Source organism: Pseudophryne corroboree, chromosome 9 (genome assembly GCF_028390025.1).
Source record: "Pseudophryne corroboree isolate aPseCor3 chromosome 9, aPseCor3.hap2, whole genome shotgun sequence".
Lineage (NCBI taxonomy): Eukaryota > Metazoa > Chordata > Amphibia > Anura > Myobatrachidae > Pseudophryne > Pseudophryne corroboree.
Window position 1 is genome coordinate 330,508,867 of NC_086452.1, and position 25,140 is coordinate 330,534,006.

At 45.2% G+C, this 25,140-nt stretch overlaps 1 protein-coding gene across 3 annotated transcripts in view; it reads left to right on the forward strand.

Annotated features, from left to right (window-relative positions):
- TMEM184B (transmembrane protein 184B) overlaps window positions 1–25,140 on the forward strand; it is a 326,752-nt gene that overhangs the window by 291,807 nt on the left and 9,805 nt on the right. For 2 of the 3 annotated variants that reach the window (XM_063940547.1, XM_063940548.1), the window contains exon 10: window positions 23,189–23,212. The exons of the other annotated variant lie outside the window; for it this stretch is intronic. In XM_063940547.1, coding sequence (XP_063796617.1) covers window positions 23,189–23,212 — 24 coding nt within the window. The remainder of the gene's footprint in view (window positions 1–23,188; window positions 23,213–25,140) is intronic. 3 annotated transcript variants of the gene reach the window in all.

A 25,140-nucleotide genomic window follows, 5' to 3' on the forward strand; every position in this document is an offset into this window, starting at 1 on the left:
CTTTAATGACTTCCAAAGAGCAAAAATCCCATTTCTCTTAACGTCCTAGTGGATGCTGGCGACTCCGTAAGGACCGTGGGGAATAGACGGGCTCCGCAGGAGACAGGGCACTTTAAGAAAGAATTTGGATACTGGTGTGCTCTGGCTCCTCCCTCTATGTCCCTCCTCCAGACCTCAGTTTGAATCTGTGCCCGGACGAGCTGGGTGCTACTTAGTGAGCTCTCCTGAGCTTGCTATAAGAAAGTATTTTGTTAGGTTTTTTTTATTTTCAGAGAGATCTGCTGGCAACAGACTCTCTGCAGCGTGGGACTGAGGGGAGAGAAGCAGCCCTACTCACTGAAGATAGGTCCTGCTTCTTAGGCTACTGGACACCATTAGCTCCAGAGGGATCGTACACAGGATCTCACCCTTTGTCGTCCGATCCCGGAGCCGCGCCGCCGTCCCCTCTCGCAGAGCCGGAAGACAGAAGCCGGTGAATGAAGCAAGAAGACTTCGAAAATCGGCGGCAGAAGACTCCAGTCTTCACTGAGGTAGCGCACAGCACTGCAGCTGTGCGCCATTGCTCCCACATTAAACCCACATACTCCGGTCACTGTAGGGTGCGGGGGGGGGGGGGGGGCGCCCTGGGCAGCAATTAGAGACCTCTTGGCAAAAGTTGGGCATATATACAGTTGGGCACTGTATATATGCATGAGCCCCCGCCATAATTTTACACAGAAACGCGGGACAGAAGCCTGCCGCTGAGGGGGCGGGGCTTCTTCCTCAGCACTCACCAGCGCCATTTTCTCTCCACAGCTCCGCTGAGAGGAAGCTCCCCAGGCTCTCCCCTGCAGAAACACGGTAGAAGAGGGTAAAAAGAGAGGGGGGGCACAAAAATTAGGCGCAAAAACGTTATATACAGCAGCTACTGGGTTAACACTAAGTTACTGTGTGATTCCTGGGACATATAGCGCTGGGGTGTGTGCTGGCATACTCTCTCTCTCTGTCTCTCCAAAGGGCCTTGTGGGGGAACTGTCTTCAAAAAGAGCATCCCGTGTGTGTGTGTGTGTGTGTGTGTGTCGGTACGCTTGTGTCGACATGTTTGACGAGGAAGGCTATGTGGAAGCAGAGCGGGAGCAAATGAATGTGGGGTCGCCGCCGACGGCGCCGACACCTGATTGGATGGATATGTGGAAGGTTTTAAATGATAATGTTAATTCCTTGCATAAAAGGTTGGATAAAACTGAAACCTTAGGACAGTCGGGCTCTTAGCCCATGCCTGATCCTATGTCGGAGAGGCCGTCAGGGTCTCAGAAGCGCCCACTATCCAAAATTGTTGACACAGATATCGACACGGATTCTGACTCCAGTGTCGATGGCGATGATGCAAAGTTACAGCCTAAATTGGCTAAAGCCATCCGTTATATGATTCTAGCAATAAAGGATGTGTTGCACATCACAGAGGAAACCCCAGTCCCTGACAAGAGGGTTCATATGTATGGGGAAAAATGCAGGTGGTGACCTTTTCCCCTTCACATGAGCTAAATGAGTTATGTGAAAAGGCTTGGGAATCTCCAGATAAAAAACTGCAGATTTCCAAACGGATGCTTATGGCGTATCCTTTCCCGCCAACGGACAGGTTACGCTGGGAATCCTCCCCTAGGGTGGACAAAGCTCTCACACGCTTATCCAAAAGGGTAGCCCTGCCGTCACAGGATACGGCCACCCTAAAAGATGCTGCGGATAGAAAGCAAGAGGGTACCCTGAAGTCCATTTATATACATTCAGGTACCTTACTAAGGCCGGCAATTGCGTCGGCATGGGTGTGTAGTGCTGTAGCAGAATGGACGGATACCTTATCTGAGGAACTTGATACCTTGGACAAGGATACTATATTAATGACCCTGGGGCATATAAAAGACGCTGTCCTATATATGAGAGATGCTCAAAGAGACATTAGCCTTCTGGGCTCTAGAATAAATGCAATGTCGATTTCTGCCAGAAGGGTCCTGTGGACTCGGCGATGGACAGGCGATGCCGACTCAAAAAGGCACATGGAGGTTTTACCTTACAAGGGTGAGGAGTTGTTTGGGGAAGGTCTCTCGGACCTGGTCTCCACAGCTACTGCTGGAAAGTCAAATTTTTTGCCATATGTTCCCTCACAACCTAAGAAAGCACCGTATTACCAAATGCAGTCCTTTCGATCACAAAAAGGCAAGAAAGTCCGAGGTGCGTCCTTTCTGGCCAGAGGCAGGGGCAGAGGAAAGAAGCTGCACAACACAGCTACAGATGTAGCCACCTTTATCTTGAGTGGCTGAGGCGTTTGTCCCGATCGAGCATATGCAGCGTAGGGAGGCGCGCCTAGTCACAGAGAGGCGTACCTAATCGCACGGAGGCAGACATGGCGTTTGGCGTTACCTTTACGTGTAATACCTGCGATCAGCAACCAGATGTCGCTTTTTACAATCACCACTGCGCATGCGTGTGGTCTCCCGTAAAATACAATACTGAAATACATAATAAGGACTACTTTACTAAGGCGTCTCATTACGCTGCATACAGTAAATACTCATTACGCTGCATTATTTAATACAGTACTGTATATACGACACCGACGCAAATAGTACAGCATACAGTACTGTATATAATCCATCTACAATACTTTATGAATACTGTATGTGAGCGTCCAAGTCCCGCAGACAAAACATACAGTACTCTCAGCGTGGGAGGCAGGAGACTGCAATTACAGCTGCACGTTACACTGAATGATAATGTACGATACACTGCACAATACGCTGCAGGTACACTGCATGACACACTGCAATTAAACCACACAATACACTGCACAACACTGCATACTGTATGCACTGCGTGATACGACAACATTTCCCTGCAAAATATGATACAATGTACACTGCACAAAAAACTGCAATTACAGTACCACATGTGTATACAGTACACTGCACGATGTGATTCACTATGCATTACACTCACTGCACAATACCATATACTGAATGTACACTGCATGACACGCTGCAATTACGCAGCACGATACACTGTGATACACTGCATATACTGTACACTGCATGATACTGTACACACTGCACAATCGTAGACCACGTGGATTGTAAAGAACTACTGTATACTGTATAAACAAGTTTAAAAAAGTAATAATTGTTTATGTAAAACTCATGTCGATCTTCTTCCATGTCAACTTAACGACCATGTCAACCTACAGTAACTGGTGTCAACCAATTTCAAAAGCCGCACCATCTAGGTCGACACCAAAAAACAAATTGACCTTTTGACCCGGGTTAATGTTTGGTCCTTGTTTAACCATTTGTTTTCCACAAATACAGTGCTGTATAGACCGGATACCTGCTGCTACAGCAGCCCCTGCTATAATGTACTGTACCTGTAACTACAGTAACTTAAAGTACAGTAATCTACAGTAATGTACAGTACTGTACTTACAATCCCTTATGGCCTGCAGGCGTCTTGGGGTCCTCCTAACGAGGTCACTCCATCTCCTCTGGAGTGACCTCACCGTTCTCCTCCGGTTATATCTCCGGAGGATGTCCCTGCTGGCCCTCCGGTACGCCCTCATTTTCTCCTCGTTGCTGGCGAGAGTTCTGTCCCGCCAGCAAACGAGGAGACGCAGCTCACCCATAGAGTAAGGACGGTCCCTTCCAGCAGCCATGACACCGTCCTTATGCTCAATGAGCGTCTCAGACGTTGTGCGTCTCAGACGTCGTGCGTTCCAGGCAATCAACGTAGTTCATGTACTGTACTTTGTGCTTCCCTTAGTTTTGAGTATGCCGTAGTGGACTCGGACGCTCATGTAATTGCATTTCAAAGGCACAGTACAGTATTTCCCATCGTCTCCCCCTACCCCCATCGCCCTTCCCCCCTGGGAGCCTGCACAGGGAGGGAATTCAGGTCATGTGCAATACACAAACGCTGAAGATCTACAGTACTGTTTTGCTCAGTTAGTAGTGTCAGAATACCCTCATTTCATTCCAGCTGTTTAGTTGCATTTAGCGTAAAGAATCGCTCCTGCAGATGTACTCTGATTTATATGTAACTTGTGTGCACCTTTCCATTGACTGTCTTACAATGTAGATAAAATAATACAGTGTATTATTACAAAAAAAAAAAAAAAAAGAACGCACATCACGTCTCGAACCCTGGACCCCCAGCGTGGGAGGTGGGAGCCTTCACCCCTAGCCCACGACGCCTCATGAGAGACTCCCAATTTCATGTGTGAAAGTACTGCAAACAGCGCCCGGCCCCCACCCCATTGGTGTTGGTTTATGCCTTAGAGGACTCGGACGCTCGCATTTGTAAAGCACGGTATTTTCCACCGCCTCCTGCTAGCCTATTGCCCTTCCCCCCTGGGAGCCTGCACAGATCATGCAGTAGACAGGGAGGGAATTCAGGTCATGTGCAATACACAAACGCCGAATATCTACTGTATACTGTAGTACTGTTTTGCTCACTTAGTAGCGTCAGAATACACTCATTTCTACTCATTGCCGTTGTGCAGTTGCATTTAGCGTAAAGAATCGCTCCTGCAGATGTACTTTGATTTATGTGAAACCTGTGTGCATCCTTCCATTGGATGTATTAGAGAGAAAAAAAAAAATTTTTTTAAATGAATGTCACGGGAACACATAAAAAAAATGGTTGGCATTTCCTTCCCATTGGTGTTGGTTTACAGTATGCCGTAGTGGACTCGGACGCTCATGTAATTGCATTTCAAAGGCACAGTACAGTATTTCCCATCGTCTCCCCCTACCCCCATCGCCCTTCCCCCCTGGGAGCCTGCACAGGGAGGGAATTCAGGTCATGTGCAATACACAAACGCTGAAGATCTACAGTACTGTTTTGCTCAGTTAGTAGTGTCAGAATACCCTCATTTCATTCCCGCTGTTTAGTTGCATTTAGCGTAAAGAATCGCTCCTGCAGATGTACTCTGATTTATATGTAACTTGTGTGCACCTTTCCATTGACTGTCTTACAATGTAGATAAAATAATACAGTGTATTATTACAATAAAAAAAAAAAAAAGAAGGCACATCACGTCTCGAACCCTGGACCCCCAGCGTGGGAGGTGGGAGCCTTCACCCCTAGCCCACGACGCCTCATGAGAGACTCCCAATTTCATGTGTGAAAGTACTGCAAACAGCGCCCGGCCCCCACCCCATTGGTGTTGGTTTATGCCTTAGAGGACTCGGACGCTCGCATTTGTAAAGCACGGTATTTTCCACCGCCTCCTGCTAGCTACTGTAGCCCTCCATTCCCAGACGCTCATGTATTTTAAAAGCACGGTGTTTATACATTGTCCTGTACATTCTTCCTTTTACACAATTACTGTAGTTGCGTCTCCATACACATACAGTACTCCATACTTTTTCCACCGCCTCCCGTTACGCCTACAGTATTGCCAGAGCTGTAGATCAATCCGCCGCTATACTGTACGATCGAAAGTACTGGATTGGTGGAGCATTAGCCACACAGTGGTGGAGATGTGTAATGCATGATGAGTATCTAGATCGCCTCAACGCGCCTACCTGTGATTAAACTCAGCTATCGCCTTAGCGTGACTAAACGCCCGTCTCGGCGGAGAAACAGTCAAGATAAAGGTGGCTACATCTGTAGTTCCCAGGAACAGAAGTCCTCCCCGGCTTCCACTAAATCCACTGCATGACGCTGGGGCTCCACAGGCGGAGCTAGGCCCGGTGGGGGCGCGTCTCCGAAATTTCAGCCACAAGTGGGTGCACTCCCAGGTGGATCCCTGGGCGATAGAGATTGTGTCTCAGGGATACAAGCTGGAATTCGAAGAGATGCCCCCTCACCGATACCTCAAATCGGCCCTGCCAGCTTCCCCCTTAGAGAGGGAAATAGTGTTAGCTGCAATTCACAAATTGTATCTTCAGCAGGTGGTGGTCAAGGTTCCCCTCCTTCAACAAGGAAAGGGTTATTATTCGACCATGTTTGTGGTACCGAAACCGGACGGTTCGGTCAGACCCATATTAAATTTAAAATCCCTGAAAAAATACCTGAAAAGGTTCAAGTTCAAGATGGAATCGCTCAGAGCGGTCATCGCAAGCCTGGAAGGGGGGGAATTTATGGTGTCTCTGGACATAAAGGATGCATACCTTCATGTCCCCATTTATCCACCTCATCAGGCGTACCTCAGATTTGTGGTACAGGATTGTCATTACCAATTCCAGACGTTGCCGTTTGGTCTCTCCACGGCACCGAGAATATTTACGTCCAAATTCCTCCTGATACACGGCGGTGGTGAATAAAGTTGTCACTGGCAGGTGAAGTAAAGAGACGCGTTTCACTGCCTACTGGCATCGGCAGCTTGCTCAGTCTGAGATCATTGAGATAAAAGTTAATTAATAAATTTATTATAATAAGAAATCTGCAAGCGCTGTCTGTATTTCTTTTGTTTTTAGTTTTCTTTTATATTTGAAGGGGGTTGGGAAGTCCCTCTGTGTATAGTGAGCTGCATGCAGATTTGGGACATATACATGTTGCTAATTGAACAAATCTAATTGTATTGGCGCCAGGGGAGCTACTCTAGTGTAGTTGTTTTTTCAAGTCAGGAGACTTGCCTTCACATCAATATCCTGGAACTAAGGGCCATATACAACGCCCTAAGTCAAGCGGAGACCCTGCTTCGCGACCAATCGGTGCTGATTCAGTCAGACAACATCACCGCAGTGGCTCATGTAAACCGCCAAGGCGGCACAAGGAGCAGGGTGGCGATGGCGGAAGCCACCAGAATTCTTCGCTGGGCGGAGAATCACGTAAGAGCACTGTCAGCAGTGTTCATTCCGGGTGTGGACAACTGGGAAGCAGACTTCCTCAGCAGGCACGACCTCCACCCGGGAGAGTGGGGACTTCATCAAGAAGTCTTCACGCAGATTGCAAGGCGGTGGGAACTGCCACAGGTGGACATGATGGCATCCCGCCTCAACAAAAAGCTACAGAGATATTGCGCCAGGTCAAGAGACCCTCAGGCGATAGCTGTAGACGCACTAGTGACACCGTGGGTGTTCCAGTCGGTTTATGTATTTCCTCCTCTTCCTCTCATACCAAAGGTGCTGAGAATCATAAGAAAAAGAGGAGTGAGAACAATACTCATTGTTCCGGATTGGCCAAGAAGGACTTGGTATCCGGATCTGCAAGAAATGCTCACAGAGGACCCATGGCCTCTGCCTCTCAGACAGGACTTGTTGCAACAGGGGCCCTGTCTGTTCCAAGACTTACCGCGGCTGCGTTTGACGGCATGGCGGTTGAACGCCGGATCCTAGCAGAAACAGGCATTCCGGATGAGGTTATTCCTACACTGATTAAGGCTAGGAAGGACGTGACGGCTAAACATTATCACCGTATATGGCGAAAATATGTTGCTTGGTGTGAGGCCAGGAATGCCCCTACGGAGGAATTCCAGCTGGGCTGTTTCCTTCACTTCCTACAGTCGGGAGTGACTTTGGGCCTAAAATTGGGTTCCATTAAGGTCCAGATTTCGTCTCTATCCATTTTCTTTCAAAAAGAACTGCCTTCTCTTCCTGAAGTCCAGACGTTTGTAAAGGGAGTGCTGCATATTCAGCCCCCTTTTGTGCCTCCAGTGGCGCCTTGGGATCTTAACGTGGTGTTGAGTTTCCTGAAGTTACACTGGTTTGAACCACTCAAAAGCGTGAAGTTAAAATTTCTCACGTGGAAGGTGGTCATGCTATTGGCCTTGGCTTCAGCTAGGCGTGTGTCAGAATTAGCGGCTTTGTCACATAAAAGCCCCTATCTGGTTTTCCATATGGACAGGGCAGAATTGCGGACCCGTCCACAATTTCTGCCAAAAGTGGTGTCATCCTTTCATATGAACCAACCTATTGTGGTGCCTGTGGCTACTCGTGACTTGGAGGATTCCGAGTTACTAGATGTGATCAGGACTTTGAAGGTTTATGTAGCCAGAACGGCTAGAGTCAGGAAAACTGAATCGTTGTTTATCCTGTATGCATCCAACAAGCTGGGTGCTCCTGCTTCAAAGCAAACTATTGCTCGCTGGATCTGTAACACGATTCAGCAGGCTCATTTTGCGGCTGGATTGCCGCTTCCAAAATCAGTAAAAGCCCACTCCACAAGGAAGGTGGGCTCTTCTTGGGCGGCTGCCCGAGGGGTCTCGGCATTACAGCTTTGCCGAGCAGCTACTTGGTCAGGTTCAAACACTTTTGCAAAGTTTTACAAGTTTGATACCCTGGCTGAGGAGGACCTTGTGTTTGCTCATTCGGTGCTGCAGAGTCATCCGCACTCTGCGCCCGTTTTGGAGCTTTGGTATAATCCCCATGGTCCTTACGGAGTCCCCAGCATCCACTAGGACGTTAGAGAAAATAAGATTTTACTTACCGGTAAATCTATTTCTCGTAGTCCGTAGTGGATGCTGGGCGCCCGTCCCAAGTGCGGACTTCTTCTGCAATACTTGTATATAGTTATTGCTTAAATAAGGGTTATGTTTGGTTGCATCAGGGTTGATCTGATGCTCCGTTGTTGTTCATACTGTTAACTGGGTAAGTTTATCACGAGTTATACGGTGTGATTGGTGTGACTGGTATGAGTCTTGCCCTGGATTCCAAAATCCTTTCCTTGTACTGTCAGCTCTTCCGGGCACAGTTTCTCTAACTGAGGTCTGGAGGAGGGACATAGAGGGAGGAGCCAGAGCACACCAGTATCCAAATTCTTTCTTAAAGTGCCCTGTCTCCTGCGGAGCCCGTCTATTCCCCATGGTCCTTACGGAGTACCCAGCATCCACTACGGGCTACGAGAAATAGATTTACCGGTAAGTAAAATCTTATTATTGCACAAATAAAACAGGCTGCAATATTCTTAGAAGAAGCATCCTTGAAAATGGATACTATTGCTTTAGCAGTAGCTGTTCGCAGAGCAGTTTGGCTATGCACTTGGAACACGGATTCAGAATCCAAGAAGGTTTTGGAATCTTTACCTTTTACTGGAGATACTCTCTTTGGTAAAGAGTTAACCAGTATTTTGGAGTCAGAAGCAGACTCCAAGAAAGTAAAGTTTCCTTCCACTTACAAATGTAAGCCTAAAATCCCAGCTTTTCAGCCTCAAGGAAAAAGCAGAAGGAAAGGGTGATGGCAAACAGTCCCAATACAACAGGTCTGGTAAGACTAAAAAGCATTGGGCTACCAGAGGACCGGCTTCTAAAACAGAAGATAAGCCATCAGCCTAATGGTGCGGGCCTCCACCTGGGGGACCCCAGGGTGGGTGTCCGACTTCTTCATTTTGCACAAATCTGGCAGCAGTCTACCACGGATGCTTGGGTGCAAGAAGCGGTATCTCATGATTATGCGTTTGCTTTCAGGAAAAACCCTCCTCAAAGGTTTTTTTGATAAGCAGACACTGGCGAGGTGGCTTCGGATGACGATTTCAGAAGCATATTCTCAAGCTGCTCACTCTACTCGTAGGTCCATCATGGGCAGCACAACAAATATGTAAGGCAGCCACATGGTCTTCCATTAACACATTCATTAGATATTATGCCATTGATACCTTTGTCTCTCAGTACGCTGAATTCGGGCAAAGGATTCTCCTGTCCAATAAGGAGCGTCCCCACCACTAAATTGCTTTGGGATATCCCAATGTATCCTGTGGATACCCTGTGGACCCTGCAGGAGAAATATACGTTATGGTAAGAACTTACCGTTGATAACTGTATTTCTCCTAAGTCCACAGGGATCCCACCCTGACGCACCTGATTTGAGGATCCTTTTACTCACTAACCTCTTCCCTCTTGTACGGAAGGGTGTGCATGTGTGTTCTTCTCGCCTGATTAGGGCTCTACATGATGCTCCTGCCTTGAGCGTTGGAAAACAACTGATTTGTCTGAGCCAGGAGGCGGGCATAGAAGGACGGGCCCGTTTCATTCTGGGAGGCCAAAAAGCTTTGACCATTTGGTGCAGATCCGCTGTCACTCCACCATATCCCAATATATCCTGTGGAACTTGTGGATTTAGGAGAAATACTGTTATCAATGGTAAGTTCTTACCATAACGTGTATTTCGCACCATCCCGTCACTATGCATCGATCTCCGTTGCTGCGGTCCGTCGTGCCTGCGCATTGCGGTGCATGCGCAGTTCGGACCTGATCGCAAACTTTGAGAAAACGCAGCCTAGCGATCAGGTCTGAATTACCCCCTGTAAGCAGGAGCAGAACAGAACTTGCATTGTGGCAGCTACATTGGAGCACTTCGTGGGCAGATTCAGAGACTGTCGCGCACAGATATACAAATGTCATGTATCAGGAAAGTCTCCTTGTGCATCCTAGTCCCATTGCTTTGCGAATAAGATGTAATTTCTGAAAAAAACAAACCTAAAAATATTTTAAAAATACGGCCAACGCTAGAAGATTCTCACACAACCTGGTGTTCCAAGACGGGTTGTTTGGTGCAACTGCAGCAAATATGTATGAGGACACATTTGTACATGGCAAAGAGTATGTGTGTGTGTTTCAAGAGGTGTGTGTGTGTGTGTGTGTGTGTGTGTGTGTGTGTGTGTGTGTGTGTGTGTGTGTGTTGTAATTTTTTTTCTGCATGCATCAATCAAGTATTAAATTCTAATCATGTTGTAATGGTGGATTTCTGCCACCTTGTGGCTGTCATCTGTATGACTACTTTTATCATTTTTAGTAAGTCAGTCAGATTTGCTTAGTAATACTGAAGACCTGATGCTCTTGCCATAGGCGTGCTCAGCACATTTTATAAGGGGGTGCACGACTGGAGTGGTGTGCCTAGCACCGCCTACTGGGCGTACCTAGCACCATATACAGTATTATCAGTCAGAGAGAAAGTGGGAGAAAAATAGAGGCGAGACAGATGGTTGAGAGAGAGGGGGTACAGGTGGCACTGTGTACCTCGTTCTGTCCCTGTACCCCTGAGTAAAAGCATCACTGTGTGTGTCCCTCTTCAGTACAAGAGTCACTGGGTACCTGAGGCAGCGGCAGGTCCCCCTTTCAGCACCGGCAACAACGATCTGGTTTCTATTGAATTGTGACGTCGGGCAACGGCATCAGAGAGAAGAAAAAGTGAAAGGAGGGGCTGGATCGCCTCCTCCTGCTAGTACTGCATTGACAGTGCTGCTGCATGCCCCTTCAATGCACCACACTGCCGCAGGTCCCTGCTTGAAAGAAAACTAATATAGAAAAAGTGGCACAAACATGATGGGGTGGGAAAGGGCCAGTCTGCCTCCACCCCCTTCCTGGATCAGACAATGCCTCCAGCCACCCCACACACACATTGACCCTCCAGTCACTCTGCCCCCATACACACACACACACACACACACATATATATATATATATATATATATATATATATATATATACATACATACACACACACTTACAGTGGTCGAAGTGCAAATTTTGAAGTGGGGGTATAGAAAAATGAAGGTGGTAATTATGCGCGCATGCTCCAGGAAAGGGGGTGTGCCCTTCAGTGTGTAGTTTATCGCACCATATAACCCTTTATACACATTATGCATCACAATAGTAGGACCCCTTATACTGTCTAGAACTGGTGCCCCTTTCACATTACAGTGCACGGTATGAGCCGAAATTTACATTACAGCACACGGTACGGGCAGAAATTCACATTATAGCACATGGTACGGGCAGAAATTCACATTATAGCACACGGTATGAGCCAAAATTCACATTATAGCACACGGAATGAGACAAAATTCAGGGAGAGTAACAGCAGGGACATAGGGACAGGGAGAGTGACAGAGAGAGGGACAGCAAGAGCATAAAGTATGGACTAGGGAGAGAGAAAGGCAGCAGGGTAAAATTACCTATTGAGCAGCGGCGGTGCGAAGGAGGCTGTGGTCTGCGGTGCGGTGGATGAGGAGGCTGTGGTCGGCAGAGGCTGTGTGCATCAGAGATGATGTGGAGGAGGCGGCTGTGGGAGTTGGTGGAGGTGCAGAGGGCGTTGCAGCGGAGGAGGAGGCAGAAGGCGGCGGTGCAACGGAGGAGGAGACTGTGGGAGTTGGTAGAGGTGCAGAGGGCGGTGCAGCGGAGGAGGAGGCAGAAGGCGGCGGCGGTGCAACGGAGGAGGAGGTTGTGGTCAGCGGCCTTTGGTGCGGTTCTTATGACCGTCACTAATTCAAATCTGCTGCGGACCGGCAGCCAATCAGTAGCGGCCGCTCCCGATTGGCTGCTGGTTCAAGAGAGCTCTGTGACCAGCGGAAGCGGCGGCGGGGATCTTCAGTCAGTGCTCGCAGTGCCGGTATGCCATACCGGTGTATACCAGTCTACGTCCCACTTCGAGCACTATGTGTATGTATATGTGTGTGTGTGTGTGTGTATATATATATATATATATATATATATATATATGTGTGTGTGTGTGTGTGTGTATATATATATATATATATCCCATGTAAAAAAAAATATATATATATATATTTAAGTTGAGCCAAGCAATCTTTAGTTTATTGAATGCACCTATAGATTGTAGGTGCACTCGGTAAACTACGGATTGCTTGGCTCAGCTAATATATATATATATATATAATGTAAGAAACGAGGGGGGGTACCCAATAGCGCTACGAGAGATAGGAGCAGCACCGCTAGAAGAACCTCCTGTTAGTAAGGTTCAAGAACAACAACAGAAAAAAACATATCTGAGGGCGCTAGGTATATGGTACTGTTTCAGTAATTGATTCTTATAAATAATTCTTTTTCAAGGATTATAAAAATGTATTCATAAAAATACAGAATAAAACACATACATTCTGTTTGTTTTTCACATAGAGATGTCTTCAGATGTATTCACTTTTACAATCAGTTTCTTTTGTTAATATTCCATATGCTGTAGAACAATAGATCATCCAACGCGTTTCGTTCCTCAGTGGGATTTCATCAAGGGTGCTCAATCAAATGCTCACAAGATTGAAATGAAGAAAACTTGAATGAAACTCTAGTTAAACCAGTTTATATGGACATGACACCAGACTATAGCTTGTATGATAAAACACAACGTGATGTGGCTCCGTGATAGAAAGGAGTCCTTTATAAAATATGACGTATCTCGCCACACAATTAAGAATGACCGGTAAAAGAAGTAACCAATGTCTACCACTGGATTATTATTTTTTGGTGCGAAGTAGCCTTCTGTGCACGGTAGTACAGCAGTATGAAATCAGGGTCATGTGCACACACATATACATAAAGTAATAACCCTTGTGTCGACCGGGCTCTAGGAAATGGCAGGGCAGACATGGAGTCACACTGGAGAGAGACTGTGGGCGGGAGCTGGGAGGACAGCACAGGGTAGGCAGGGATGGAGTGCGCGCGGTGTGACGTCAGCAGTCACTCGGATCATGACAGCTGGTGGGCTGTGCTGTGCGGCCAGCCAGCCACAACAACTCTGTCTGACCTGCGGGAGGGGCTGTAACAGCCGGCCAGCGATGCTCAGCAGGTGATCCCATCATCGCTATCTGTGTGTTGCTGTAAGTAGCACTGCTACAGCAGCAGCACACAGACAGCGATGATTGGATAGCAGGCAAGACGTGTGGGGGGTGCCTGTGCGCACCAGGCACCCCCCCGTGCTCACGCCTATGGCTTTTGCCCCTTAGTATTGGTGTTGTATAATTTAATATATACACTCTAATTATCGGGTGCAGTTTGTGGAAAACATATACTGATCACATTAATAGTTGTAATAAATATAGATGCTGCTCCCACATGGTGATCTCAATTACACAAAAAATTACACAATTTTAAAAGTAATTTGAGTGTGAAAAAGATTTACAAATAAATATACAATGCTTTAATAATTAATGTAAATTAAAAAATAGAATAAGTTTTAGATTGTGTGAGTATATAGTAACGAGACCTTACACCATAGTATCCACACGGCACTATGCTCCACCTCCCCCGTCTAATTTGTAGTCAAGCTCACCACAATGGATTCAGCTGCTCTCCTCCGCTGTAAATAGGGTACTGACTCCAAGTCAGGCTTGCAGTATCCATATTCGGATTAGCGGGTCACCTTCGGCAATAGTGGCCACGCAATCTGTGTTCAAGTTTCAGCTGCACTGTAGAAGTGGGAGTGCCGAGGGAGGGAGGGCGCAGGTGTAGCCTTAGTAATCTCCGTGTATGGTCCCCTGTATAGTAAAGCTGATGTGCTCCGGTGATGATAGCCGTGGTAATTAGCCTTTATGCGTTTCTCCGTTATTTGCCATCCAACAATTTCCTCAGAAGTGCTCCATTTTGTCAGGTATTTAAAGGTTTTAATAGCCAATGGTTGAGAAGCAATAATTTATATATTGCAGGTGTGCCTAAAAGTAGTGATCAGTAAAGTTTTACATCTAAACATATAGTTTGTTAGTAGTTTATAATATCTATCCCTAAATATGTATTAATCAATATAAACAAAATCTAAAACCACTAAATTTATTTGGTTGGCATCACTAAAGACATTTAGTATATAGATATATACACAAATGATATCAAAGTGCTAGATAGCGTCAATTATTAGGATATATTTAATTGACATTCAGATAGGAACTGTGGCCCTGCACACAAGTTCCATGGCTTGGTAACCAAATGGTCCTGGGATCTAATCCCACTCTACTCAAACACTGATTTTTCATTTTAGTTATTAGCTTAATTTAAAGTGAGCTTTAAAAACATCCTGTCACTTGTTTAGAAATTTTAATTTAAACAGAGAGTTATAATATTTATAGCGAAGAAAAAAATAAGATTACCGATAAACACACAATGTCAGTTGTGATTTTGTACAAAAAAAAGGAAAGTGGCTAGATACAGCAATAAAGACTTGATCAGGGCAGGACATGTTTAGGAGGTGCACATACTAAGGTATAATAAAATCACTTAGGTATAGAGGATATCTTTACAGATAGAAACCCATCTATACAGTCTCCCTATATAGACCACCTGGTCCAGTTGATAGGGTTATTTTTCCATTCAACCTCAAGTTCTCAAAGAAAAACGGTTATCTGATCTAAGTTAGATAAGGGCTACAGCACCACACCTAGATGACAGTGCGCATCAAGCTGTGGATCCCAGGATCAAATCCCACAGAGACATTTTCATTATTGTTTTGTATATTATTCAAAAATAAAAAGTGTAACCAAATTCTCTCTCAAATTCAGAGGCTTTAGGTCAGATTTAGAAGGACATATATGTATTCTATAGGACAATATGGATACACGGTTGAAAGAATGGTTTGGATCATAATAAATATATATATAATGAAACGGCATCTAACGACAGATGTATTAGCTGGAACTGTGGATAGAAAATACTAATCCATAGAATGGATATTGTTTTGCATTATTCTTACGAAGTCCAGTTATATAAATGGAGCGCCAATAATAATTCCTAATTCTGCTCTCGGGCACTCTGATCCAGCGAGTAAACAGGATTTGATTGCTAAGTTTAAAGGTTGAGATGATTATCTCCATTATAGTGTCTTTGACATAGCATGTGTCGAATCATGGGAGTGAACAGTTTATAGATGACATTTAGATATTCCACACAAAGCCCCTAAGGATAATAAATAAATAGACCATTATAGAGGCTCCATATATAGAAAATAAGGACCAACCGATGTTCACTTGCGCCCTCCCTCCCCTCTGTACTCCTGCTTCTACAGTGCAGCTGAAATTTGAACACAGATGACGGGGTCACTATTGCCGGAGGTGACCCGCTGATCCCAATACGGATACTGCAAGTCTGACTTGGAGTCAGTACCCTATTTACTGCGGAGGAGAGCAACTGAACCCATTGCGGTGAGCTTGAATACAAACTAAAAACAGACAGAGTGGGAGCGCTGCTAGGATTACTACAAATTTAGACTTACTTTAATCATATAATTGATACTCATTTAGCGGTATAGATAATCAATAAACTTTTAATTGATGACATAAAAAACAAAAATAAGAAAAAAGAAAAAGAGGAAAAAATAAAATAAAGATAAAGAAAAAAATAATAAATACCAATAAATAAAACAATTAATAACACCAATATTAAAACTGATACTGAGATGGAATACCAGAGAAAAATATATACCAATGATAATTTAATCTAATTGGCTTGAAACATTTGTAAAACCTGTGCAAGCTAAATTAATATCGCACAATGTCCTCGCTTGGTAGTAAGATCCCTTGGAATAGTTCAGATGGTTAATAGTTGCTGGCCAGAAGGAAACATAGTTTCATTTTTCATGAAGATTTTAAAGATTGATATAATGTCATCCACATATGCCACAATGTGACAGTACGGATCCAGCTGAATGAAATAGCCTTTGAAAAGGATTCCTTAATACACAGTCTCTTATGTTAGAGTTACCTGGGTCCCACGGCACTGGTGCTGTACCTCTGTGATCCTCCTACTGGACCTGCCAGCGTGTTACAACAATGGAGGAGGGTGATTTTTCCGGTGTGATCCGTGGTCCCGTTCTCTTCGCTGACGTCAGAACTGTGTACAGGTAATTCGGGTATTGTGCTCAGCGGCACTCCGGGGCTCCTTGGTTACGCGTTTCTCCGCCTTTAGACTCGGCGAGTCTAAAGGCGGAGAAACGCGTAACCAAGGAGCCCCGGAGTGCCGCTGAGCACAATACCCGAATTACCTGTACACAGTTCTGACGTCAGCGAAGAGAACGGGACCACGGATCACACCGGAAAAATCACCCTCCTCCATTGTTGTAACACGCTGGCAGGTCCAGTAGGAGGATCACAGAGGTACAGCACCAGTGCCGTGGGACCCAGGTAACTCTAACATAAGAGACTGTGTATTAAGGAATCCTTTTCAAAGGCTATTTCATTCAGCTGGATCCGTACTGTCACATTGTGGCATATGTGGATGACATTATATCAATCTTTAAAATCTTCATGAAAAATGAAACTATGTTTCCTTCTGGCCAACAACTATTAACCATCTGAACTATTCCAAGGGATCTTACTACCAAGCGAGGACATTGTGCGATATTAATTTAGCTTGCACAGGTTTTACAAATGTTTCAAGCCAATTAGATTAAATTATCATTGGTATATATTTTTCTCTGGTATTCCATCTCAGTATCAGTTTTAATATTGGTGTTATTAATTGTTTTATTTATTGGTATTTATTATTTTTTTCTTTATCTTTATTTTATTTTTTCCTCTTTTTCTTTTTTCTTATTTTTGTTTTTTATGTCATCAATTAAAAGTTTATTGATTATCTATACCGCTAAATGAGTATCAATTATATGATTAAAGTAAGTCTAAATTTGTAGTAATCCTAGCAGCGCTCCCACTCTGTCTGTTTTTTGTTTCTATCATAATCACGGGGGTTGCAAAACATCCCTTAATGTGGGCAGCAGCAGCAGCTTTACTACTAAAATATTTCTGAAAAGGAATTGTATTAATAGCAGTTTCTCCACCGGTGAATCAGCGCAACACCTATTTTCCAATATTTTTTTACTTGAATACAAACTAGATGGGGGAAGATACTATGGTGTGAGGTCTCGTTACTATATATACACACACAAACTCTATTCTCGACTATTCCTTAGTGGATCCATCATACCGGCCAGCACTGTGCTCAAAGACTATTATTCACACAGGAACTGTGTATGTCTGGACTAAATACGCTGAACTTAAGGGCTATTGACAAGCAATGATAATTTCTCAAAAAAAACATTTTAAGGTTTTTCTACTATTTTTTTAATTTACATTGATTATTTAAGCATTAAGTATTTATTTTTAAATCTTTTGCGGTCTCAAATTACTTTTCAAATTGTATCATTTAAGCAGTTTTTTTTCTTGAGAGACTGTGATAGCCCCTGAAATTCAGGAGACAGCAGGCCATTTGTTCACGTTCTGCCACTATGAGGGTTCTTGCAGGGCTTTTGTTTAATTTATATATGTGTTATCTTTTGGTTGTCTTTTTAATGATTATTTCGGGACACCATTGGTAAACTGGCCCCAGGAGAGGACCCAGGGACGGACTGCCAATCGCTGTTCACAAACTAGATGTATAGCTATACATTCCCCATAACACTCCCAGCGACGGTGTACAAAGACTGTTACATTAAGGTCTTTCCGCACATATATACACCTGTGAAACGGCTAAATCATGATCCATGATCCTCCACATAAGTCCTGTTGAGTGGGCTCAATACAGATAAATTGTGATTATGGGCCCAATTTGGAGGTAAATGCAATACCAATGTTTGTGGGTCTTTGCAATGTGTTTTGAACTGAGCACGCGCAGTGATTGCGATGGCGGATGCAGTGAGGATTTATTCATAAAGTGAGTGGCAGGTAGTGAGTGTTTGTGGGAGGTAACATGGAGGTGGCGAGCCAAATGCAGACATGTTGTGTCCATTTCAGGTGTTTGTCGGTGCCTCTGATTGTGCATTTGTATGCGGTTGTATAGGCTCCAGCAGCTTATTTGTGCTGGGCATTCTGAGCAAATATAGGGTCTGATGGTGCGTCTTTGAATACAAGCGGGGGATCAGAGATGCAGTCAGTGGATGTTTCTGTACAAATTCTCACAGCAGCATCATTAGCATATGTTTGCTCATCCACTGCATGCGAATACGCAGTTGTGAATGCAATTGCGTGCACTCTGAGTCTGGCTCTAAGTGCTGACACAGCATTGTGTCTTGTCTAGTGCACTTCCACCACTCACTAAGGGCTTCTATTAGAGTTGGTACACGCAGATAAAGGAAAAATGCGTCGTCCTCCCAGCAGCGCAGCATGGTTTCACCTTCTCGCTGAATTTACCCTGAATCAGGCACTTAGTATTCATCTATAGCACAGGTTCTCAAACTCGGTCCTCAGGACCCCACACAGTGCATGTTTTGCAGGTCTCCTCACAGAATCGCAAGTGAAATAATTAGTTCCACCTGTGGACCTTTTAAAATGTGTCAGTGAGTAATTAATTCACCTGTGCACCTGCTGGGTTACCTGCAAAACATGCACTGTGTGGGGTCCTGAGGACCGAGTTTGAGAACCTATGATCTATAGGCAGCATTCCTACTTATATCTGTAGACAGCCTACTGACATTGCTAGTACATTTATGTTGCTCTGCATTATAGAACAGGGGTACATAAAGCACATCTTCTACCTACTTATATAAAGGCCACAGATGTCCAGGTTCAGAAGCTGTTTTGTGGCACTACTTTATCCAGCAGTACTGGTAAAGCCTATAAGATGAGATATGACAGCATCATACTTGCATAATCTTAGGGACATCTTTATTCCTTCCTAGAAAAGCTAAGACTGAAGTTGATGGCACAGGTCCCCCACACCTTGGCCATGTGGGAAAAACAATGATTAGCAATTACCTACCATGAGATCATACCTCCCAACATGACCCTCTCCAGGAGGAACAGAATGCTCTGCTCCTGCACTTCCCTCTTAAGTTATAATTGCGAACACCTATGCTGACACACCTTTCTTATGCATTAACCTGTTCAACACAGATGATGGCAATGGTATCCAGTCTCTAGGTCAGGGATGGGGAACCTTCGGTCCTCCAGCTGTTGTTGAACTACACATCCCAGTATGCCGTGCAACAGTTTTAGCATGGCCAAATAGCAAAACTGTAGCAAGGCATGCTGGTATGTGTAGTTCAACAACAGCTGGAGGGCCAAAGGTTCCCCATCCCTGCTCTAGGTCGACAAGACTTAGGTCTGCAGTGTCTAGGTCGACCACTATTGGTCGACAGGGTCTCTAGGTCGACATGTTCCAGGTCAAAAGGTCGACATGAGTTTTTCACATTTTAAAAATATTTTTTTTTTTAAACTTTTTCATACTTTATGATCCATGTGGACTACGATTGGGAACGGTAACCTGTGCCGAGCGCAGCGCAACACCTTGCCCGAAGCTGCACGGAGATGCTGTGCACTAATTGGGGTTCCCAGTCACTGTACGGCGAAAACGAAGCCAAAAAAAAAAACCTGTCGACCTAGATACTGTCAACCAGTAGTGGTCAACCTAGACACTGTCGACCTTCAATACCACACTTGTGGCAATCATACATTAAGAATGAAGTCCAGAAGCAGAGCATTGTGTCCCTCCTGAAGAGGAACATGTTGAGGGGGGGGGGCGGGGGGGGTGTATGTGAGAGGCAGAGACTTCCATATAGACCAGTGGTTCCCAAACTCTCTCCTCTAACAGTTCACGTTTTCCAGGTCTCCTCACAGAATTACAAGTGAAATAGTTTGCTCCACCTGTGAATCTTTGAAAATGTGTCATGATAATGAATACTGTGCACCTGCTAAGTGACCTGGAAAACATGAACTGTGTGAGGACTGAGTTTGGGAACCACTGATATAGATATTGCTTGTGCCCCGTCATATATGTGATGTGAGTTTTGTTTTTTAAATCAAGTAGATTTAACCCGATAAGAGGACTACACTGGAGGAGTCTTCCCAAACTGAGCAGCACAGATGGTGTAATGGTTAGCATTACTGCCTCACAGCACTGAGGTCATGGGTTCAATTCCCACCCTGGCTCTAACTGTGTGGAGTTTATATATTCTCCCCGTGCTAGCGTGGGTTTCCTCCAGGTACTCCAGTTTCCTCCCACAACCCAAAAATATACTGATAGATTAATTGGTTCCCAACAAAACTATCGCTTGCGCAAATGTGTGTGTGTGTGTGTGTGTGTGTGTGTGTGTGTGTGTGTACATGTGTGTACATGTGATAGGGAATATAGATTGTAAACTCCACTGGGGCAGGGACTGATGTGAATGGCCAAATATTCTCTGTAAAGCGCTGCGGAATATGTGTGTGCTATATAAATAACTGGTAATAAATAATAAACAGATTTTATAGCATACATGAGTTGTAACTACCTACAGTATAAAAGGCTGTGTTGGGAATCCCAAATTGCTCCTGCAATTCAGAATAAGACTTAAAAACTTCTGCATAATAAAATTGTCCCAAGGAAGAGACCCCACATAAGATCCAAATAATGTCAGTAGAGAGCTTAAACAATTCAAAGTAGGACATTTTAAACCATAGGAGCGAGTCCTTATCTATGTCCGACCAATCATATGGGTTGCGGGCAAATCACCAGACCAAATGGACCTGACCGAAGTATAGGAGGCAAGCTAAATGCAGGGCAACCAGAAAGCAAAAACTGTAGAAGTGAGAGAGACGACACAGTCTGCTCAACCAGACACCTCACTAAGGGGGTCATTCCGAGTTGATCGTAGCTGTGCTAAATTTAGCTACAATCATGTTCCCAGACATGCGGGGGGACGCCCAGCACAGTGCTAGCCCGCCCTGCATGTCTGTCCGGCTCCTGCGGCTGACCGGGAGTTGCTCGTCGCTGCCCCTGGCCGCAGCGGCTGCGTGTAACATCACGCAGCCGCTGGGGCCCGCCCCTCGCACGGTCCGGCCACACCTGCGTTGGCTGGACCGCGCCCCCAAAACGGCGGCCAAGCGGCGCTGTGCCGTCCCCTCCTGCCCAACGACCGCCTCTGCCTGTCAATCAGGCAGAGGCGATCGCTAAGGAACGACGGCCGGTTCCGGTATGAAAGATAGTGTCTAGTTAGACAGTCAATAGATAAACACCATATGTTAGATGGACATTAGGTCGACAGGGTCAAAAGGTCGACATGAAAATGGTCGACATGGAAAAGGTAGACACCATGTTTTTTGCATTTTTGTGGTTTGTGTGGATAGTTTTGTCATCTGGGACCCCCAATTGTAGAAAGGCATACCCTCGCGGGGCTCGCCACACTTCGGGCACGGTGGCTCGCTGCGCTCGCCACAAGGTTTATAACCAACTCTATGCCGACATGGATAGAGAAAGTATGAAATAATCCAAAAACATGTTACATTTTAAAAAAAAACATTTGTCTATCTTTTTTATGTCGACAATTTTCATGTCGACCTTTTGACCCTGTCGACCTTTTGATCATGTCGACCTAATGTCTGTCTAATATATGGTGTCTATCTATTGACTGTCTAACTAGACACTGTCTATCTATCAAACGGATAGGACGACGGCCCCGGCTGTCCGGCATGCGCCGTTGCATGCACAGTTCCGACCCGATCGTTGCGCTGCAAACAAGTGCACTGTCAGAGACCCAACGCAATGGGTGCCCGAATTGAGAGGCCATGTAGTTTAATCGGAGATTAGGGAGGCCAAAGCCATCAGAGGCCTTAGATTTAAATAAAGTTTTAAGAACGACCCGGGCAGGCTTATCCCCCATGTGATGTGAGTCTTACTATTTCCTGATCTACTGGGATCTGTAAATGTATACTGTATAATGGAATATTAGAACATGCTGTGCTGTAACCTAGTACAACATTGTTATAGTCTTGTCTTTATAGTATATAATCAGGGGCGTATTATGAGATGAGGGGGCCTGTGTTCAGACTCCGGGTGTGCCTCCTCATCGCCATGGAGCCATAGGCTCCGTCATTCTGCCAGAGTCTAGTGCGCATGCACAGGTCTCCGGAAACATGGCGCCCGCCAAGGCCCAGAGGCGAATGTCGTACTGCGCATGCGCGACTGCCATTTTGGGTATGATTTTTGCCACTGCTGTTTCACCCATCGCGGGACTCCGGAAAGGTGAGTGTTAAAACAACATGGGTGCGGTGTGAGCCTCCCTGGACCCAGCGGCCCGTGTGCATCGCACCCATGATAGAAATGCCAATGTTTATAATGTATAAAAAAAAAATTTTTAAACAATGCATTTTTCTCCAATTTAAAAATTGGAAATCCCCCCCAAAAAAATTTGTTCTGCTTGTAAAAACAAAATAATATTTAAAATGTTAAAGCGATGTTTAGTGTAGTAGCATTTGTGTCAGTTGCCTGAAAACGGCTGACTATGTGAGAATGTGTAAGGTATTTGTATTATAGAATGTGTCCTGTGAGCATATGACACCTTACGTTGTTTTTGTAGGAGCAATAGTGCTGAGTCATCGCCCAGAGTGCACTGTTTGGGTGGGGGCGAACATGTGGTCCTTGTGATTGAGCCAAGCCTTTTTGCATGTATGACTCATCAACATATGAGCCTCATGATGTTTGAGAGCTGTTATCACTAAATGTTTCCACTTACAGGTCACTGTATAACCTCTGTGTATGTCTTTATCTGTCCTTTCTCTCTTTTGTTTCCCTTGCTTTTGCACTGGTTAATTGCTGCAGCTGTTCCAACCTACGGTCCCTACGGTAGGTACAGCCCTGTCTGCATTACCTTTTCAAGCTGGTTGAATCTGCAGTTTTATATTCTTTTTCTTCTTTCCCTCTTATTGCTAATCTTCTTACAGTAAGCCTTTTACATTAAACTGTTGCAAAAAAGAACTAAAATGCTTGCAGAGATGCTTAGCACCCTCTCCCTCACTAACCCTCCCATAAGACTGTATTTGCAGGACTCAGACGGGCCAATTCCGTTAGTGGTGCTAATGCTCTGATAGTTTCTGACCCCTTTCTGCAACCAGCATCGACGATTTTTCTTCTCAACCAACAGAGGCACATATGAAAATCTGTAATGTTCCTGTAGCATAATTCTTCGTGATTAGTTTACTGGCCACTCTGACCACTCTTCATTGGGAATTGAATATGGTTCATAGGTATATAGCGAGCATAAATGGAATAGTCAAAAGGAATTTGTTACCCTTTTAATTTTTTGTCCATCAAAGTAAGCAATGAGCATTTCTTCTCTTGCTGACCCTCATTTTACAGCAACTAGTGATAGGATGCCAATGTTCTCTACTTCTAAAGCCGGGTACACACTAGACGATTCGCTCCATGAGCGATATCGCCTAGTATTTTCCCTACCTTCCCGGTCGGACGAAATAGTGCGTACACACTGAACACTATCACTAACGATAGGCCTGAATATGCACTATTGGCCAATATGACTAAAATTGAGCTGCACGCACAGACAACAACAATATTGTTAACTACCTTGGGAGCGTGCCTCGTTAATGATATAGTGCGTAAACGCTGGTCGATATTAGAAACGATATCGCTCAAAAGGTTGAAAATGAGTAATATAGTTTAAAATATCACATAGTGTGTACCCGGCTTTACACTGTTTGTTCCTTAGTACACTGGGGCTTACAAATTCAATTAATGGTGTAGAGTACTTCAAGTTGTATTAGGCTTCACTTATACCCCTTTCTCTAACGTCCTAAGTGGATGCTGGGGACTCCGTAAGGACCATGGGGAATAGCGGCTCCGCAGGAGACTGGGCACATCTAAAGAAAGCTTTAGGACTATCTGGTGTGCACTGGCTCCTCCCCCTATGACCCTCCTCCAAGCCTCAGTTAGATCTCTGTGCCCGAACGAGAAGGGTGCACACTAGGGGCTCTCCTGAGCTTCTTAGTGAAAGTTTTAGTTTAGGTTTTTTATTTTCAGTGAGACCTGCTGGCAACAGGCTCACTGCATCGAGGGACTAAGGGGAGAAGAAGCGAACTCACCTGCGTGCAGAGTGGATTGGGCTTCTTAGGCTACTGGACATTAGCTCCAGAGGGACGATCACAGGCCCAGCTTGGATGGGTCCCAGAGCCGCGCCGCCGGCCCCCTTACAGAGCCAGAAGGCAGAAGAGGTCCGGAAAATCGGCGGCAGAAGACGTCCTGTCTTCAACAAGGTAGCGCACAGCACTGCAGCTGTGCGCCATTGCTCTCAGCACACTTCACACTCCGGTCACTGAGGGTGCAGGGCGCTGGGGGGGGCGCCCTGAGACGCAATAATAAACACCTTGGATGGCAAAAAATGCATCACATATAGCTCCTGGGCTATATGGATGCATTTAACCCCTGCCAAAATACATAAAAAAACGGGTGATAAGGCCGCCGATAAGGGGGCGGAGCCTATCTCCTCAGCACACTGGCGCCATTTTCCCTCACAGCTCCGTTGGAGGGAAGCTCCCTGGCTCTCCCCTGCAGTCACTACACTACAGAAAGGGTTAAAAAAGAGAGGGGGGCACAAATTAGGCGCAGTATTAACTATACAGCAGCTATAAGGGGAAAAACACTTATATAAGGTTATCCCTGTATATATATATATATAGCGCTCTGGTGTGTGCTGGCAAACTCTCCCTCTGTCTCCCCAAAGGGCTAGTGGGGTCCTGTCCTCTATCAGAGCATTCCCT